This window comes from Arvicola amphibius, chromosome 12 (genome assembly GCF_903992535.2).
Source record: "Arvicola amphibius chromosome 12, mArvAmp1.2, whole genome shotgun sequence".
In the NCBI taxonomy this organism is placed as follows: Eukaryota; Metazoa; Chordata; class Mammalia; order Rodentia; family Cricetidae; genus Arvicola; species Arvicola amphibius.
The window spans coordinates 110,659,340-110,679,201 of NC_052058.2; the positions used below are offsets into that span (position 1 = coordinate 110,659,340).

The 19,862-nt window shown below is 36.3% G+C and overlaps 1 protein-coding gene across 1 annotated transcript in view; it reads left to right on the forward strand.

Moving 5' to 3' along the window:
* Serpinb7 (serpin family B member 7) overlaps positions 1 to 19,862 on the forward strand; it is a 63,186-nt gene that overhangs the window by 33,237 nt on the left and 10,087 nt on the right. The window contains exons 2-4 of the mRNA XM_038349900.1: positions 5,396 to 5,581; positions 13,125 to 13,175; positions 13,785 to 13,901. Of these exons, the coding sequence (XP_038205828.1) occupies positions 5,414 to 5,581; positions 13,125 to 13,175; positions 13,785 to 13,901 (336 nt within the window). The 5' untranslated portion in view covers positions 5,396 to 5,413. The remainder of the gene's footprint in view (positions 1 to 5,395; positions 5,582 to 13,124; positions 13,176 to 13,784; positions 13,902 to 19,862) is intronic.

A 19,862-nucleotide genomic window follows, 5' to 3' on the forward strand; every position in this document is an offset into this window, starting at 1 on the left:
ATATGTTTTTAGTATTCTACTCTTCACAACACTCTCTAAAATCTCACTGTCTTCCCTCCAGAGAAATATATCACACTTTCTATTTGGATTCAGTATTTATCACAAGTGAGAGAAATTTATCCAGAGGAGCTCTAGACATTGTCTTATGATCTGTGTTTCAGAGCAGGGTCCTTGCCTTGTGATGGCAACGGTGACCACATTATCTTTCCTATGTATTTGATTTCTGTTTTCCCTTTACTGTTTTATTTCTCTTCTGAGGAACACAGCTGTCTCTCTCCATATGTCCAGTGGTTTGAAAAGACATTCGTTTTAGAAAATCTTAAATTATCAAGTTTATTCAATGTTAGTATTAAGCCATACAATTAAAATGAAGACAATGCTGGAATTGCAGGACTAATGTATGAGGTCAACTCAGAATCACTAACTAAAATATAAGCTTGCTTCTCGAGAAAGAGTCAGCTTATTGTCTTTCTTAAATGCTGTATTCCCTAGTTCCCAAGTCACTAGAAAATGAGTTTTTGGGGAGTCACTCGCCCGCATTTCTTGTCATCTGGTAAAACTGGAAGAGGAGGGGGGCAAAGAAGACAACAGTATCACAGATCAGCCACTGAATTTCTTAAGTAAAATGCTATATACACATAATTTCAGATTCATTCAATTTCATGAAAAATATCTCTTCTGACAGCTTTGAATTGAAGTCATAATTAATTACAAATTTTCTTCACTTTGCTTTATGAAAGACCTGAGCACAATTTCACTCAGTGGAATTATTTTTAAAGTATTGTGGTCATCACAGTAGGAAAAAGGGAGTGTCTGAGTCAGAGGCTTTATATTTCAGAGTAATGCAGAGAACTCTCCAGACTCACCCAACCAGCTGCAACTTCCTCTATGAAGACAGTCAGGTAAATTCTCCCAGTGTCTACAATGTAAAGGAGAGAGACAGAGAGAGAGAGAGAGAGAGAGAGAGAGAGAGAGAGAGAGAGAGAGAGAGAGAGAGAATGAGTGAATCTTGCTACTTCTCTGTATTTGAGACATTACATGCATCAAGGTTTTAAAATGCTCTCCAGTTCTCTCTGGTTCATGACTTCTCCAGACTGGTTTTGACTTGCTATTATCATGGAAAATGGTGCATGGTGCTTGCGACAGTGTGGAAGATCAGTTATCAGTCAAAATTTTGTGTTCAGTCTTTAAATAGATAAATTGAGAATTACAAACACATCTAATTTTGATTTCCAGTGTTTCTATTTACATCACTATATGTTGGAATTTGCCAATTCTTTAAAATAGAATTAATAGAACTAATAATCACAAGCTTAGAAGTTTATCTAAATTTAAACTTTTAAAACCATGGAAATATTTGAGAATATTTGTAGTGAACAGCAATTTTTTGCAATACAATATTTAGTGTACTGGTAAGAAATAAAAATAAAATTTGTTATTCTGTCCTCATATATAATTTAATTTAATTTCAATAATAATAGGCAATTAATTTTTCTTTCATAATTTAAAATTACTCTAAGATTACATATGATTTTACCGTGCAGTTAAACCATGTATCTTATCAATCAGATACAATTTTAGGACCATGAGACAGAATCATTCTAATTCCATATTTTATTAAGGTTATTTTATGTCTAGGTTTGTTTATGCTTTATTTTAAAACTGTTCTTGATAGTTTAATTAGATTATTAAAACAAAGCTTTGGTGATATTTGTATTTTTGGGATTTTGGCTTCTGTTTTCTCACAAACATATAGTCTCCAGAGGAGAGAAGGCACACTGCCAGTGTGAAACTTTCTACAGGCAACCAAGTAGCCTTCAGGGGGCTGTAATTTTTGTCTGAAATTTGGAATTTAAGACATTAAGTAAGAAGTTTCTATTTTGCATTGACTTTAAATTATGAACTTTTAAATTATTTTGTAATTTTATACTAAGCAGACATGTCTATGCAAGAAACACAAGAATGTGGTGTTTGGGGATTAAATGAAAAATTCCTCTCTCTAGTCAAATTCTTTTATGATTGAAAAGATTTTTTTGTCATTATACCATCTCAACAACAGTGTACTGATTGCAGGGCCACCTTCTGTAGCTTAGTGTACTGGGTGATGCGGCAGGGACACCTTCTGTAGCCTGAATCCAAGTTAATTTCCCTGACAATTGCTTAGTTATATACCTAAGTGCCAAACATTTGCTACTCACTGATTTTTTTAAACAGTAATTTTTGTTGGCATTTATATATTTATTTTTAAGTTGCTGAAAAATTATTATAGGAGAAAGGAAAGCTCTTTGAAGTTAATTTTTACTCATTTCTCAGCATTTGGAACTTTGGGGCATAAAGTCACGGAGTCAGTCTTAAGATGTCTGTTTGTCAACGGAATGCAGTCTTTACCTTCAATGAGGAGGAGTCTTGCTTTCATTTAATGAACATGGATTCCACTTTACATAGAGAAAGTTAAAAATGTCAGTTATGCGAAGTATAATTTTTTCTGAATTTATCTTCAACATGTGTGAGCCTGTTTGTATAAGAGCAATTGGAGGTATTTAGTGCTATCCATCATTTTAAAAGTTAGGGCTTCAGGATTTAATATTGTCAAGGAATGTCTTGACTCATTTTTTTTCAGTAATAGCTTTTTATCAGTATGATTTCTATGCCATGAATTCTACTTTACGTAATGAAATTAGTAACAACTTTTTTTCAGTGAGCAAATTCCTGTGTTTCTCTTCTTTTCTTTTTGATTAAAATGACAATTTTGTAAGATGTTACCAAGTTGGCTAAAAGTTTTATTGTTTGGATTGTAGAGAAGAATAATGTTGAAAAGTCAGAAATGATTCTTTTTTTAACCCAAAACTGTAAATCAGTAAGACATAATTTGTAAAGAATGGGGCAAACTGGTATTTTCCTTGTGATATAATTTTACCTGATAGCCTCCATGGGCCTAAAAATCCTTTCAGTATCTTTTCAATCATTCTAGCCTGCACTGTGTCCAGAGTTTTTGAACAAACCCATGGACACAATCTCCTGTGTAATTGGAAGGATTGCTGTGCTTTTGCTGTCACGGGGCTTTCTCAGAGCGCTGCCTTGCATTTGCACCGAGGTTCTGCCGCCAACCCAGATCTTTCCGAAGAGATAGGTTCTAAACACACCATCCTTGGGGGAAGTAATGACATTCTTATACGTCTAACTTAGTGAAAGACATCGTTGCATGTCTCGTTTTTATACTTCATGCTTTTATTTATTTGGTTTATAAATTTTCAAGCTATAGTTGTAATGCTCTTTCCCAAGACCAAAATACAATTAAGTCCCTAAAAGGTTCTGGGACCATAGACAATGTCAGTGTCACTCGGTGGTCTGTCACTACTAAACCCAAACACATCCCTAGTTTGTATTTGTCTTCTTATCTTTTGATAGAATCTTTTATTTGTGGTGCCAATGACAGTCACCAGTGTTCTTTTTCCTGTATTAGTTGGATAAAATATGAAATAAATTTAGTAATTTTCTGGGTAATTTTTATCTGGTTTTGATTTTAACATTGCTAGATAACCCAGGGCTTTGTGTGTCCTAGACCACTGAACTTCACTCTTAGCCCTCAATTACACTTTCCTCCTCCTTCGCTCAATTACACTTTGTTATATCTTTTTTGCTGATTTTTTTATTTGTTTGTTTTGAGACAGGTACTCACTATGTATCCCTGTCTGGTCTGGAGTTCACTGTATAGACCAGGTTGGCCTTGAATTCATAAAGGTCTGCCTGTCTCTACCTCTGGAGTACTGGGGTTAAAGGCACACGAGCCACTACATCCAGCCTCCTAAATAATTTATGTAAAAAATATGTATTTTTTCTTGGAATAAAGTGTGTGTGTAATGTGATTGGTTTTTTTTTCTTATTTTATGTTTCTGGAATGTAACTTGAAAAATTGGCATTTTACAATATTACTTTGTGCTACCTATGTCTTCTTCCTGGAGACAGTCTTTATCTCCCATACTTTTGCTTCTCCCACTTGGTGACTGATTTAAAGTTCTTCCCCAGTTCTACAGTAACAGGTGGCAACATGCATGCTTTTCTGCTGCTCATTATTGCTATAGTTCTAAGATCATTTCATGGAATAAACTAGAAGTCAGTTTAGAAGAGTGAAAAATTTGCTCCAATTCATGCAACTGTTAGCAATAGGGTTGACACAATGCTGGGCTCCTGAATGACTGCCATGGTACCAGAAGAAATAGTACTCAAAGAGAGTAGTATGGAGCATCCATTCAAACACATTTAGTCTAAGCCAGGTCCCCTGTGACATTGGGATTACTAAACTGTGGAGAAAGTCTTCAAAGAATCCCTGAGTGTGTCTTTGGGGAATTCTAGGGTGGTGTCACTGTTCTATATCCAAGAACAATGCTATTGGAATCACAAGATAGTTTTACTCAATATCCTATATTTGCTATTGTAGCCTAACTGAATTTTCTAGCAAAATCTAGGCCTCTGGGTTGGAAGGTCTTAAAAATGGTCATGATACTTGTAACAATAACTATAAAATAACCTTTTTATTATTTATTTTTATATCAATAACTATTTTTCTATTAAAAAATCAGACAGGCTCAGCCTAGGTATAGTAGAGAGGGCCATAGACTTTCCCCAAAGCATTTGCCTTGCCCTCTCAGAGAAGTGGATGGTGGTGGGGGGGTATGTGGAAGGAATGGGAAGAGGGGAGGAAGTGGGAACTTGGATTGGTATGTATAATGAAAAAAGATAGTTTTGTTTTCCTTAAAAATTTAAATAAATAAAAAATCAGAACATTATCTTTCAAAACGCAAAGATATTTACAAGACCAAAGATAAACTGTGTTTAAAATTAAGATGGTTCAAAAAATTCTGGTGAACAATGACTCTATGGATATGTATACAGGCCATGAGGGGGCCAGTGTGAAGAAATAATATGATAAAAGTAAAGGTGGCTTAGGAAACAAAGGCTATGTTGAGCAGACTGTGAGGATAGAGTATTTCTTATAGTCAGTCATATTTTTGGTCTACTTCTCTTTAAAAATTTTAGGCTATTTGAAATTAGTAAGTGCATGAATGTGCATCTTGAAAACAGGTCAGCAAGAAGCATTGAGGATAGAGCACCCCTCAAGGAAAAATAATGATTATACTCACAATGCGAATAGGAGAGCTTGGTTTTCCTGCTGGGTCAGGGTGAGGAAAAGGAACGTATTCTGTATTGTTGCCAAGCAAGTTTTAGAGTATTGGTACCAAGGATGTAGGACCAAAGGAATCATCTCTTTCTGTCCCTAGATATTTGGTAATTGCTCACAAGGGTGAAGAAATGAAGTTTTGAATTAATAATAATAAACAAACATATAAACAAACAAATGTGCTCTGAGATAATTTAACTCTCCATTGACCTTTAGGCAACACTGGGTTTCACAATGGCCTCCCTTGCTGCAGCAAATGCAGAATTTGGCTTCGACTTATTCAGAGAAATGGATAACTGTCAAGGAAATGGAAATGTATTCTTCTCTTCCCTGAGCCTCTTCACTGCCCTGACCCTAATTCGTCTGGGTGCTCGAGGTGACTGTGCACATCAGATTGACAAGGTCAGTGTTGGATTTCCCAATCATTCATAGGAATAAAGTGTTTTCTTCAAGAGAATATTTCATGCTAAGCCCTAAGATTGAGTTCCAGGTCTTGGTTTTTAGTTGGGAAGAAGCAAAAATAAATCTCAGATGCTTTTACTGAGCACATTGCTTCTAAAAGTCCTTTCCTTTAATAGTAGCAGCTGCATCAATGAGACAGCTTATGGAGTAAATTATTAGGTGTGGGTCAGCTACTGGGTTTTAGGAAGTTCTCCAAGCACACACTAATGCTTGAACACCACTGGATGAGTAGGTTTAGCTATGATAGAACTTGGCAGAAAATCCCAGTTTAGTTTTGGTTTGTTTGTGGTGTTGGGAATGGAACCTTTATACTTGCTAGACAAGTGTTCAACCACATGTCCTAGTTTAGACACTGATCACTTGGACACAAATGACAATCATATACACCAGATAATAGGAGACTACCTAAACAGTATTTGCAATCACCACCTTCTTTACCACCTCCAGCAAGTGCTTATTAACATACCCTTGTACAGCTCTGAACTGTGATGGTTAATATTTCCTTCCCATCTCCTTCAATATCATCATAGAAATTCAGCCATTCAACAGCAGCTGCCTTGCAGGTCTAGCTTTTTCCACAGGTTTAGAAGCTACCCATTTCTGATGCCATTTGTACTTATTGTTTTAGTTCAGTGTTGTTGAGGGTGTTTTGTATATGTCATGTACACTGCAATAATTCTTCTCTTTCTCTACCTAACTCAATGAGTCTGATGCTAGTGGGCAGCTGAGGAATTGGCAATTCGTTAGGAGACAGAGGAATTTACAGCTGAGTCCACAGAGGGCCACACAAGGTGCCAGCAACTACCAGTTGATGACATCATCAGCTATAACCTCTGGAACAACCCCGCAAATATGGTTTTATTTGGTATTCTTAATAACATGCTGAAGTGTCGTTATTATTTTGTTTTTATGGTGAGATTACCATGCCAGTTGTGTGGTGATAAATGTCAAACCTGTGAGTCAAACTCCATGGCCTTTTCAAGAATGGTTTCTCAGCTGCATCCTGGTGAACACGCACTACCTGCTGGAGTCTCCTTGCTCATCATCATTCTCTCTCATGCATGACTTTCTATAGCTGCTGCTATCACACCATCCCACAAGAAACACGAGAAGAAAACACAAACTACATCTATAGAGCCATTTATGGTTCATTCCTGCCAACTTTTAGTTCATTGCACCAAGCTTTAGTCCTTCCCCAGTTAACTTCTCTTTACAGCACATTCTCATTGGCACTATGGATCCTGTGTTTATATTTCAGGGAAGCTCAGGTTCAACCAATGAAGATGCAATTCATAACTTCTTTGTACATGTCTCTGAGAAGCACTGTCAAACAACCAATGGTCATTATTCTCTTGATACTCAAAGAATCACAGTTTGGTTTTGTTAATTTTCATTATTTTATTTAAATTTTTTTTGTTTTTTTTTGTTTTTCCAGTTTATTTATTTTTTATTAAAAATTGTCATCTCCTCCCCTCCTCTTCCCTCTTCCCTCCCCTCCCCTCCACCCATACCCCCACTCCCTCCCTCTCCAGGCCAAAGAGCCATCAGGGTTCTCTACACTATGTTGAGTCCAAGGTCCTCCCAACTCCCTCCAGGTCCAGGAAGGTGAGCAACCAAACTGACAAGGCTCACACAGAGCCCGTCCATGTCGTAGAGACCAAGCCCATCGCCATTGTCCTTGGCTTCTCAGTCAGCCTCCACCCTCAGCCACTTTCAGAGAGTCCGATTTGGTCGCATGTTCCATCAGTCCCATTCCAAGTGGACTTGGTGGTCTCCCATTAGTTTTGTCCTGCCGTCTCAGTGGGTGAACGCATCCCTCATGGTTCTGACTTTCTTTCTCATGAGGAGCACCGGACTGAGCTCCCAAGGTCCCGATGAGGAGCAAAAGGAGGGAGATCATGAGCAAGGAAGTCAGGACCGTGAGGAGTGCGTTTACCCATTGAGACGGTGGGACAGATCTAACGGGAGACCACCAAGTCCAGTTGGAATGGAACTGATGGAACAGGGGACCAAACCGGGCTCTCTGAATGTGGCTGACGGTGGAGGAGGACTGAGAAACCAAGGACAACGGCAATGAATGTGAACTCTACAGCATGGACGGGCTCACTGTGAGCCTTAACCTTCACCTGGCGATGGATGGAGATAGAGACAGAGCCCCACATTGGAGCACCGGACTGAGCTCCCAAAGTTCTGATGAGGAGCAGAAGGAGAGTGATCATGAGAAAGAAAGTTAAAAATTTTTTTGAAATATTTGTCTTCTGTATGTTCATGTATGTATAATGCTTGCACACATGAGCCATGACATACATGTGGAGGTGAGAAGATAACTTGAGGTACTGGTTCTTACTTTCCACTTCTTTGAGATATCTCTTGCTTATTTCCACCATATAATGCCAGGACAGCAGGGGGCACACTTCCTCAGATTGTCCTTTCTTTACTTCCCAACTGGGAAGTGCTGGAACTATAAACTAGGAAGTTCCTGAACCCCAGTTTTATGTGGGTTCTGGAAATTCACATTCAAGTTCTCATGTTTGAGTAGCAAGTACTTTACCCAGGGAGTCATTTCCCTAGCCTGGCATTGCTGTCTCTTTACAGTAGAAATGTCTTTTGTCAAACATGTAGGTTTAATCAATTCTTTCTCCAAACTCTAGAACTTCTTTGCTTTTTGACGTGCTGTGGTGCAGGACAATTCTGTATTCTGTCAATTATGTTTTAAATAAATGCTGATTGGCCAGTAGCTAGGCAGGAAGTATAGGTGGGACAACCAGATAGGAAGTAGAGGTGGGGCAATGAGAACAGGAGTATTCTGGGAAGAAGGAAGCTGTTTCTGAATTCCTGTCCAGACACTGAAGAAGCAGGATGTGACCTGCCTGCTGAAAAAGGTACTGAGCCATGTGGCTAACATAGATAAGAATAATGGGTTAATATATGTTAAAGAGTTAATAAGAAGCCTGAGCTAATGTGCCAATCAGTTTATCATTAATATAGACCTCTGTGTAATTTCTTTGGGGCTTACTGGCTGTGGGAACTGGGCAGAACAGAAACCCCAACAAGAAGGCCCTCATGTTACAGTGATGTATTGAGGTTGGCATTTCTGGCTCATGTGAGGGCTCTACTACTCAGAGTTTGGATGTCAAGAATCAGCACATTTGAGGTTTTGCTGTTTAAATGCTCTGAAAAGAGCTGCCATTCCCTGAGAAAGACAGAAAGTAGACCTGTTTAGAAAGTTGTATATGTGCCTCACTTTGTTCACTTAGCTCTGACTTTCCAATTCATCCCAGCACAGAAGGGTGAATGTTTCTCATCCCCTTTGCCTGACATTGATTGCTTCTCTCTCACATTTAATCTATCTCACTGGAAAGTCATGAGTTTGGCCAATTCTGAATGAGAAAGGGAATTTGATGTTCTTCATCATCAGGGTTCAGCACTAGGGAGAAAACAATACCAGAGTTAATATATAAAGCTGAAGCTGTTCCCTTGATGTTTGCAGATATCTAACTTGCAAGCCTGAAATAATTGTTAATCTGTATATCAAACTTGATTTGTTGATTTTTTTCCATCTTCAACATATCTCACTTTATCATACCAGATTAAGAACAGTTTCCAATTAAGCCTGTTAAAATTAAGGTTGATAGAGTCTTTGTAAGGCTTCATACTTATTTCTGAGTTGTTCCATCTTCACCTAGTCAATAGGTTAATTAAAAGTACAATGATTAAAGCCTTCACAGAAATATTAACACTGCCAATTTTCTTTAAATTTCCATATACAACTTTTATATTCATCTTCAGAATAGCTGCACAGTCTGAGACAAGAGGACGTTAGTTGTTTCTTTTGGGAAACATAATCAAGAGTCCAGGAGTCATGAGCTGAGCTATAGGCCTGGTCCACACCGGCTAGCAGTTATCTAACTTTTAATATTAGCTGTTGGAGAAGCAATTAAGTTGTTTCACAGCAGCCTCTGGGCTGTCTCTCCACAGTACCATAACCAGTCACCATATGAGCAGGACATTTTCCCACTTCTGAGGGGAGGGACAGTTTTGCATTTCAGATGTCTAGGTCAAAAGCTATAAAGACTTGGGCATAGAAACAGTTGTTGGAAAGGGCTGTGAGAGCCACACTGGAAAGGAATAGAAGTCAATCTTGATTAAGTTCACACAGTTGTAAGATTATAAATTGCTCAAATTATGATTGACTTTCAGATATAATATTTCTTAGATATTTATTGACTGTCTTTCACTTTTATGTAATAATGCCTAGATAATTAATGCTATATCTGCTTCCTAGCTAATTAAATACATTTTAAAATATTTTTTTTATTTTCAGTATTTACATCAGTTGAATAATTCATTATTAAGCTGTTTCTCTAGAATATATAAAATAAGTCAAAAGTTCTTTCATTTTATATTCATTGAATTTACTCTAATTTTCAGTTCATGGTACTTATCCCAATGCACAGTCTGTAACTTACCCACACCAACACTACTTACAACTCTAACTGTTCTGTGAGGTAACACACACACACACACACACACACACACTAACCAAGCCTCATTTTCACATTTTATCTCATCATGATTGCTCTTTGTAAAATAATAATAATAATCATAGTAGTAATAATAATAATAACAATAATTCAACTTTAAAATAAAAATTTAACTGAGAAACAATAGTTATATATGTAGGTATATCCATGAAGTACAATGTGATGTATTGATCTTTGCATATATTATAGAATGATTAAATAAGACTAACACATTCATTACTTCAATGACATGTGTTGTTGTTGTTTACTAAATCCTTTCTACTTAGCATGTGTGGACAAGCATTATCTGATAGATTTCTATGGTATGAACAGTTGAGTGTCAAGCCCTCATCATAACAGTTTATCAAGCTTACAGATTTAAGACACTAAACCCTAAGAACTAACTACTGAATCAGAATTTTCCTAGGATCTGTAGCTCACAGGTTCCACAGGATTTTTAGTAAATATTGAGAATCCTTTACAACTGAGTACATCATATATGATTAGTCACCATTGAAACAAATTTCTCTTTGTGAGGAATTAAAGATTATCAAAAGTGCATTTTAACTCTACAATGGTTTTTAAAACTTTAGATCACAAGGAAGTTTTGAAATGGGCATAAGATATTAATTTTTCATTTTTATATAAATACAAGTTATTTGGAACAGGCTCCAAAGCTACAGAGAAACCTTGTCTCGAAAAACAAAACAAAAAAAAAAACAAAAACAAAAAAAAAAACAAAAACAAGTTATTTCTATTCCAACTATATCCTTTAATCTTAAAATTTCCAAACTTGAGGCATGTAAGAATTTCTTAAACTTTGTAGATAGACACAATCCTGAATTACACAGAGAAAGTCTGAGAACCCCCTACTAGAAGCTATGGAAATTAGCCCTAGTCAAGGCTATAATAATGCAGAAGGCAAGTTGTGGGGAGAATAGGAGCAGGTTGGAAGATGGGCTTTGATAGAAGCTTCGGAGATGAAGCAGCTGTAACCACACTTATACTACCATAAGATTATCTTCTATCAGTCAAAACTGTCCCTTATCAAATTAAAATCACATTTGATACAAAATACATTATTTAACTTGTCAATACAAATGAATACCCTAAATAAAACTTTTTAGTACATGCATGGTACTGAAATACTCTAAATGCATTTGTAAGCCCCCTCAACCCTAAGAAAACCCTACACTCACTCTCTCTTGGAAATGGGACAGTTGCCCCCCCCCCCCCCACACACACACACATGCTGGACTGCTCATCTTCCTGTGTCCTTGTGAATAATCTTCAAATATAACTCCATTCTGGAAATTGAGGCAAAGACAACCCACAGATGTTGACTCAGTTCCTGATATATTTATTTAGTCACTAGAACAAGGTCGGGATGGCCCACAGATGCTCTCCGTTATCTACCTGACCACACAGCTATTCTTTTGCCCTGGAATAGACCAATCACTGCTAGTAACCCTTTGAATAAGCCAATCCAATAAGTTGGAAAACAACCTTCAGGTTCCCTCCCCCTTGTGTCTGTGGCCTTTTGCTTTAAAAGATGGACTGTAACAGCTATCAGATGTCCTTCACATCCTGAACCTGAAGGGCCTTGTCATGACAGAATAAAAATCCTCTTGCTTTTGCATCAATTGTGGCTGTGTGAGTGGTGTCTGGAGCAACTCCTCCCTGATGTTTGGACTTCTAGTCCAACAGTACAAGAGAACATGTAGCTAGGAAGAATAAGACAGAATGTGAGCCAAAGCCTGGGTTTCTGCACTGAGAAGGCATTTATTAGGTAAAACAAGGCATGCATTCAAATAATTTTAAAGTTGCTATTATTGATAACTTGAATATTGGAGAAAGTTTATATGTGGAGAATCTCAGAAGACTGGGAGCAGACGATGATGAGGGAAGGAATAGTTCAATATTCAATTGGTAATGATACTTTGTTTGGGGACACGACAAATTAAAACAGTATTTTTGTAAGGTGGAATTTGAAGACATGTATGAATTATAGTTGATAAAAATTTTAATGAATTTCATGTTCCAAAATCTATTTAAATAATGAGAACAAAGGCAGAAACTGGTAGGCAAGACTTAAAGAAACATTAAACAAACCCATGAATTGGTGACCTAACAAGTGTTGACTCAAATGCTACAATGAACCACCAGGTTATTCTAAAGTAAGGCTTGGGTGTTCAACAGCTCCCAAAATATTATTTTTGTATCCTGCAATTCTTGTAGTGACCACTGTGGTAATGTTTCAGTAGAACGTAGTGAAAACTATTGAGTTTAACTATGTGCATCTGCAGTACAAACTTCCTGCTGCTGTGTCAAAACACCAGAGAAAATAAAATTTAAGGTACTAAGGCTCACAGTTTCAGAGGTTTTGACCCACAGTTGCTTGACTGACCCTCATCTCACTGTAGCAAGGGACCAAACTGAGAAAACTCCCTCTTGTAACAAATCCCTCTCCCAAGAACCCATAAAACAGAAATCCAGAACTAGGTTAAGCCACTGAGGGAAGTTAGAGTTCTAATGCTTTGACCCCTTTCAAAATTCTCACCTCAAACCAAAGCATTGGAAACTAAGACTGTAACACATGAACTCTGGGGACTTTTAAGATAAAATGGGGCAATGCCCACATACACTGAACATTTAGAGGAAGCAAGGTCACTGTGATATTTACTAAATTAATAGAAATCCCAGAATGATGTCTAATCTGAGATAAGTTAGTATGTGGAACAGGAAGAAAAAGAAATGAAGATGAACACTAGAAGTTATTTCTAGTCTGAGCCATTGACATTGATTTGGAGGCATGAGAAGTGTGAGCTCTCAGACACTGTCGATATTGAAGTGACACTAAATGAACATTTTTCGAAATAAGTTTTTTATTTTCAAAACCTTTTGCTAACTGATCCTTGCACACATCCTGATTCTGACAGTATTTTGTATCATGTTTGCAGGCACTTTACTTTAACGCCCCATCAAAGCAAGGAGACTGCTCTAACAACCAGGTAAAGACAACATGTTCCTCTAAGAAAAAGTCAATTAGAAATTCAGTTTAAGAAAAATTCTATCCTTTGAACATTTTTAGAGTTTTCTATCCCATTAAAACAAAGAGATTCATTTCAAACCCCCAAATTTCAAGTTTAATGATATAAAAAACAAACATAATTTTGATAATTTAATTATTAATTTAACATTTTTTTTGTTTACCAGGTTGTAGTAAAATATTGATAATCAGCCTTTCTCTTCTGTCCTTTACAGTTAAGTGAAATTATTAAATTAATTAATTTAGTTAAGAATTTAATAAATTCAATCATTAGTTAATTAATGAATTAATATGGATCTTGAGCTAATTGATAGCTTCCTATTGATAACTTTATTTTACTAAGTTGTTCAGTTTGATTGCAGACAATAAGATGAGGAAAAGTAAAGACACTGATACATACATACAAACACACACACACACACACACACACACACACTATGCTTTGCTTGCTGCTTTTGTAGCAATATTTTCCAATGCTTAGATAGTATAATATACATAATTTATTTCATGTGTAAGCGATATTATGCATCTTTTCAGTATGAGATTGAATTTGTGTCTCTCTGTTTGATAGTCAGGACTGCAGCATCAACTGAAAAGAGTTCTCACGGACATAAACTCATCACATAAGGATTATGAACTCAGCATTGTCAATGGACTTTTTGCAGAAAAAGTGTTTGACTTTCATAAGGTGGGTAAAACTGTTTATCTCAGAAGGTTGCATCTACTCTAGACGTAAATCTTGTTCCATCTACTACATGAATTATGTATTCTACCTTCTTATAAGCCATGGAAAAATTATTTTTTTATTCATGATTCCACTGTGGTCTTCAAAATATTACCTTGTGATCTAGTGAACTCACATATTCAGTATGGTCCAACTGATGCACTTCAGACATAGAGACCAGTGGCAGTAGTAGTGATGCAAGCTATAACTGAGAGTTCTAAGGAGGGATATGCAGGGGAGTCCATGGCTCAGAGATGAACCACTGCTTCCTTTGAGCTTCAGCCCTCCATGACAATGCATCATTCCCAGTGAGTTGTCTCCCCTGGCCACCATTTTCTTTCTCAGCAATGCTCATTTTTCTTTTTAGTTGTTTGTTCTCAGTGAGATTGTACATGAGTTCTTCCAAAGGAGGTATAGATAAGGCCACCTTTTACAGATATGGGCAGAGGAGAAGCTCAGACTCACCAAGCATTAGAAATAGGTCAATTGACTAATATTTCTGAATGGCATTGGCACTCAATGCATCATCGCTACACCCTGCCTACTTGAAGGCCACAAGGTCCAGATTATACTCTCTAAGCTACTGCACTCATCCTGCTCTGGAACCTTTGGTGCAATGACTACCAGAAGTTGTTCACTTGGTTAGAACTATTAAGCAACCATGTGTCTGTATTTCTCTGGGACTTACACTTATCTACTCTTCACACAACCATCCATAAAACTCTGTCTCAGTGACATCACCAGGCTAATGACCTGCATCTTTGCCAACTCTCTGTGTCCAACCCAACCATTATTATTCCCTCAACTGTCACCCACTCAAATTCTTTGTCCCTCCCCAGAACCACTCCCAAATCCTTTGGTCTCCTGCCAATTAGGAAATATTAGGCCACTTTTTGTTTTTCCATCATCCCCAAAGTTTTTTTTATGACATTTTAAGAGAACCATTCTGTGTGTCTATCATATTTGATTTTCCTATTCTTACACAGATTGCTAATACATTCCTAAGGGAACGCTAAATCATTTAAACTGGGAGTGGATTTGTCTGCTGTGCTATTGTATACAGCAATCCTCATGTTTTTCTCTTTCCTGATACTCATAGGATGAAAACACACCACACTCAGAAACACAGTGAAGGCAAGATTTGGTCAAGAATATGGAAAATGGAGAGATCCTTTGTAGAAATAACCAGGCTAGCTAAGGATAAAACAATTACAATTTATTCATTATAAGGGGGAAATTCATGAAACAGGAAATGAGAAATCCAAGCACAGCAATGTCCTATGGAAAAAAGCACAGAGAGGACACACATGGAGGTGCACACTTTTATTACACTGGGTCCCAGCAAAGCCATGCCCTAACTAAGACCCACCTCTTAAAGATGGTTGGCTAACAAGGTATTCCATCAATCATTGTTTTTAATCAAAATAGAATTATGTCACTTTCCTCCCTCAATTTATTTCCTTTGGCCTCTCCCAAGTCCCCTCCCTCCAACTTTTCTTTTACCTTCCCCATTCTCAAATTGATAGCATTTGATTAGTATAGTTATGTACATACAAATATACATGTATGTTGTTTGGGTGTATATTGTTTCAAGACTGACGTCTTTGCATTGAACAACCAATAAACAGGATAATCCATGGGAGAGGCTCATTTTCCTTCTCTCAGAAGTCATTAATTACCTATAGTTCTTTGTCAAGGGGTGAGCTCCTACAAAATTTCCCCCTTTCAGGTTAACATTTCCATTAATATTTCCTTTGTTCCAATCTTTTTATGCAGTCATTTCTAAAAGAGATTATTCCACAAAAGACTTCTTGGTATTCTGGCTCTTACAGTCTTTCTACTCACTCTTTGTAGATGTTCCCTCAGTCATAGATACAGGAGCTGTTATATAGATGTTTCTGTTGGGTCCAGGCTTCCCATGATCTCTATTGCACCCAGTTGTTTTTTTGTAATGGTCTTCATTCGCTATAAAGAAAAGCTTCTTTTGATGAGGGTTGGTAGTTACACTTATCTATGAGTATAAGGATGAGATTTATAATGTAGTCTTGAATAATGCTGGTCTAGTAAAGTGGTGGTAATAGATTCTGTTCTAATGTCTCTGAACTCACTAACCCTGGGAAACTACTGGACATGATTTCCCTCCTGTTGAGGGGTTGGTTCTTAAGTTTAATTGGAAAGCTCTTGCTTATCATCAACATGTGAGTGCCACTTATTGCACCTTTATGTATATATTGCCTAGCTGACCATCTTGACTCATGGCTGTTACAGACTGTTTAATTTTTTTCCTCCCCTTGGCGACTTGCATAGTATTTTCTAGATTGATGAAAGTTAGACTGTAGGAAAGAGGCTTTCCATTCAGACCTAGCTCAAATCATCTGAGTCCCACCTGTGTGTGTCTTCAGGATTAGCAACCAACCCCCAACCCCTGAGAGACAAGCAAGGACTACACCAATAGTTTATTTTACTTTAGAAATCAGTTGGGCTACTGTGACCAGTGTCACTGTGACTGCTGTGACACAGTGTGACTGTGATTCAAAAGACGGTTATCATGCCTGGCACTGGGATTTTGTTAGTCCAGTTTTTGTAGGCCGCATTGTCAGCTCAAGGGACTTAACTACCCTTAATATATAAGTATATATTATACATGTTGTGTGTAGTTCTAGGTAAATATAAAATAATATGATTCTTTGAGGCTTTATCAAGCAACTTTGGTATTATTTGTCCTCTCAAACATGCACAAGTAGCGTAGGTTATTCTTACTTTTCCTTTTTTTTTTTTTAATAATGCCTATACATATGAGTTTTCCTGGGGATATACACACATGAGTACAATTGCCAAAGAAGTCGGAAGAGATCATGGAATCCACTAGAGCTGTAGTTACAGGGTTATAGTGCATTCAATATGGATGCTAGGAACTGAACTTGGGTTCTCTGGAAGAGCATCTGGAAGTCCTCTTAAATTCTGACCCATTGATTCAGTCTCCCAGGTGCTGAATCTGAAAATATATTTTTGAACTTAAAAATAATGAATTTAATCATCAGCTCAAAGCTAGGTTATTTATAACTTTATTTTTTATTAATGTTCTTTTATTATTTTGATATGGATAAAAATATTTATCTGATAATAAATAATAAATTATCCATGTAAAGAATATGACATTTAAAAAAATAAAATCATTACTCAAATTCTTTGCTTTTCTAATTTTTCCTATGTCTTGGGTCAGATTTCTGTAAATTACATTCCACATCCCCCAAATTCTGCTATGATTTAGATATCATCAGTATTACTGTGGACTGGTACTTTCTACTCTAGTGGAAAGTCCCTTATTTTTCTGTATGGTTTCTGAGCCTTCTCCCCATGCTATGTTAGTAATTTATTCTCCAAATCATACTTGAAACTCAAGAACATGAAAAGCTATTTCCTTTCTGAAGTTTCAATAGCAGGTTGCTGTTTTCTGACTACAGAATCCTATGTTTCTTATTCTTTTAACAGCTCCATCAATTCTTCAACTCCTGAATCATTCAATCATTTACTTTTCCCCTTTCTCAAATGTATTCATTGTCATAACTCACTCATCTAGGATCCATTCTTTAACCATTTTTAAGCAATGTCATTCTTCTCCAAGCAGCCATGCAAACCAGATCACTGTGGCATATTTCCTCAGTGATTGTGCCCAGGCTACTAAATGATAGCTACAGATAACTTTAAATGTACAGTTGTTAACACACCAATGGCCACTGCATCACACAGCCTTCTGTCTCAGCTAGGCCTTCACTTGTGACCTATTCTGAACAGTTAATATACTTCCTAGAACTTTCTCCTTCCATGCTTTTATAGAAATAGGTACTTTCTCCTATTTTTTTGTCTTTTCTGATTGCTTTATATTTGACTTCTTGTATATTATTGTTTTCAGTGATCTTGAAATTGAAGTTGTTTGTGGATTCTAATTGTATTGATTTATTTTCAATCTACAATCTTTATATAGAAAGAAGTGATGTACTCATGTAGTTTATGTGTCCCCAAAGTAGTCCCTCATTTCTTTGTGGTTTTCTATAGATGTGAGATAGGTCATTCTTCCCCTCAGTGCCAAGCTCAGCATTATACAGTGTAAGCCCTCAAATGAGCACCATGCTGTATACTTCTAGATGTTTTCTTCTTTGCTCTCTTATAATGAGCAATATCAATAGGCATTAGATCATTTTTTGATTCTGCTTTTTCCCAACATCCATATTTCATCCCTAAATATGATCTATTTAGTCTTCTTCCTACTTGTAATTCTAAATTAAAAAATCATTAGGACAAAACAGTGAAACTAAAATGGAACAGGTTGGGAAGAATCTAGGGCTCAGAGGGAGATGAAGGCAGACCAGAGAGGATAATATGAGTTAAACAGCATCACAATACATTTATATATGTGTGAAATTGTAAAAAGAAAATTCAAATTCAAAATAGTTCCAGATGTTAGACCAAGAGTTAGGAAAAAATTAAAAAGAAAAATTGAAAATATATTGAAACAAATGAAGAAATAATACACTGAAGCTTAAGGGCTACAAAAAAGAAAATTTAAGAAATAGATTTCTAGCAGTTAATACATACTTTAAAAAAACAAATGGGAACCAGATATTACACCAAAATAAATTAGAAAAAGATGTGCAGACTAAGCATTTATAGAAGGAAGTAAGCAAGAATAATATAGCATAAAGAAATTAAAGATATAAAAAAAGAGCAATTGCAAACAACAATGAACTGAAGATTAGGGATTCTTTTGTACAAGAACACTGTCATGTTACACAAGAGTACTGCCGTGTTACACAAGAAAACTGCTATGTTACACAAAAACACTGCCACGTTACATAAGAGTACTGCCACGTTACACAAGAACACCGCTAAATTATACAAGAACACTGCCACGTTATACAAGAACACTGCCATGTTAAACAAGAGCACTGCTATGTTACACAAGAACACTGCTATGTTACACAAGAACACTGCCATGTTACACAAGAACACTGCCATGTTACACAAGAACACTGCCATGTTACACAAGAACACTGCCATGTTACACAAGAACACTGCCACATTACACAAAAGCACTGGCACGCTATTCAAGAACACTGCCATACTACATAAGAACCCTGATAAAAAAGAAAATTAAGCCCAAGATCCCTTTGGAATATGAACGTTAGAAGTCTTTCATAAAATATTAGCAAATAAAATTTAACAGCATATTAAAGGAAATATTCACAATGGCTAAGCAGTATTTATATCTGGGATATAGTTCAGTACATAGAAATAAATAAGTAGAGTATGCCATGTGGGAGAAATGAAGAATTAAAACTATATAACCGCCTCACTATGTACAGAAAAAAGTATTAAAAGCTAAATGTGTACAGTAAAAATTCTCAGTAAATTATGTAGAGATAGAATGTATATTACTGTCAAAAATAAATATACTCAAAGAAAACTGAAAGAGCTTTGTCTGAAATCAGTAATAAGACAATGATGACCATTCTCATCACTTAAATTTGACATATTAAATATAGCAGTAAAAGAAATAAAATATATTCAAATCAAGAAGGAAGCTGAACTGTCCAAAAGCATAGTGATCTATCATCTAACATATGTCTATATGTCAATCACCTATCTACCTATTACATATCTATCTGTCTGTCTGTCTATCTATCTATCTATCTATCTATCTATCTATCTATCTATCTATCTATCTATCTACTTACCTACCTATCTATCATCTATCATCAATCAATCTATGTATAATCTATGTACTATCAATTGCTTATCTACTATATGTATATATAACATCTATATATAGTATATATATATATACTATATATATATAATATATATATATTGTCATCTAACTGTCTGTCTCTAAATGTCTGATAAAAAATCTCCTACAACTACTAA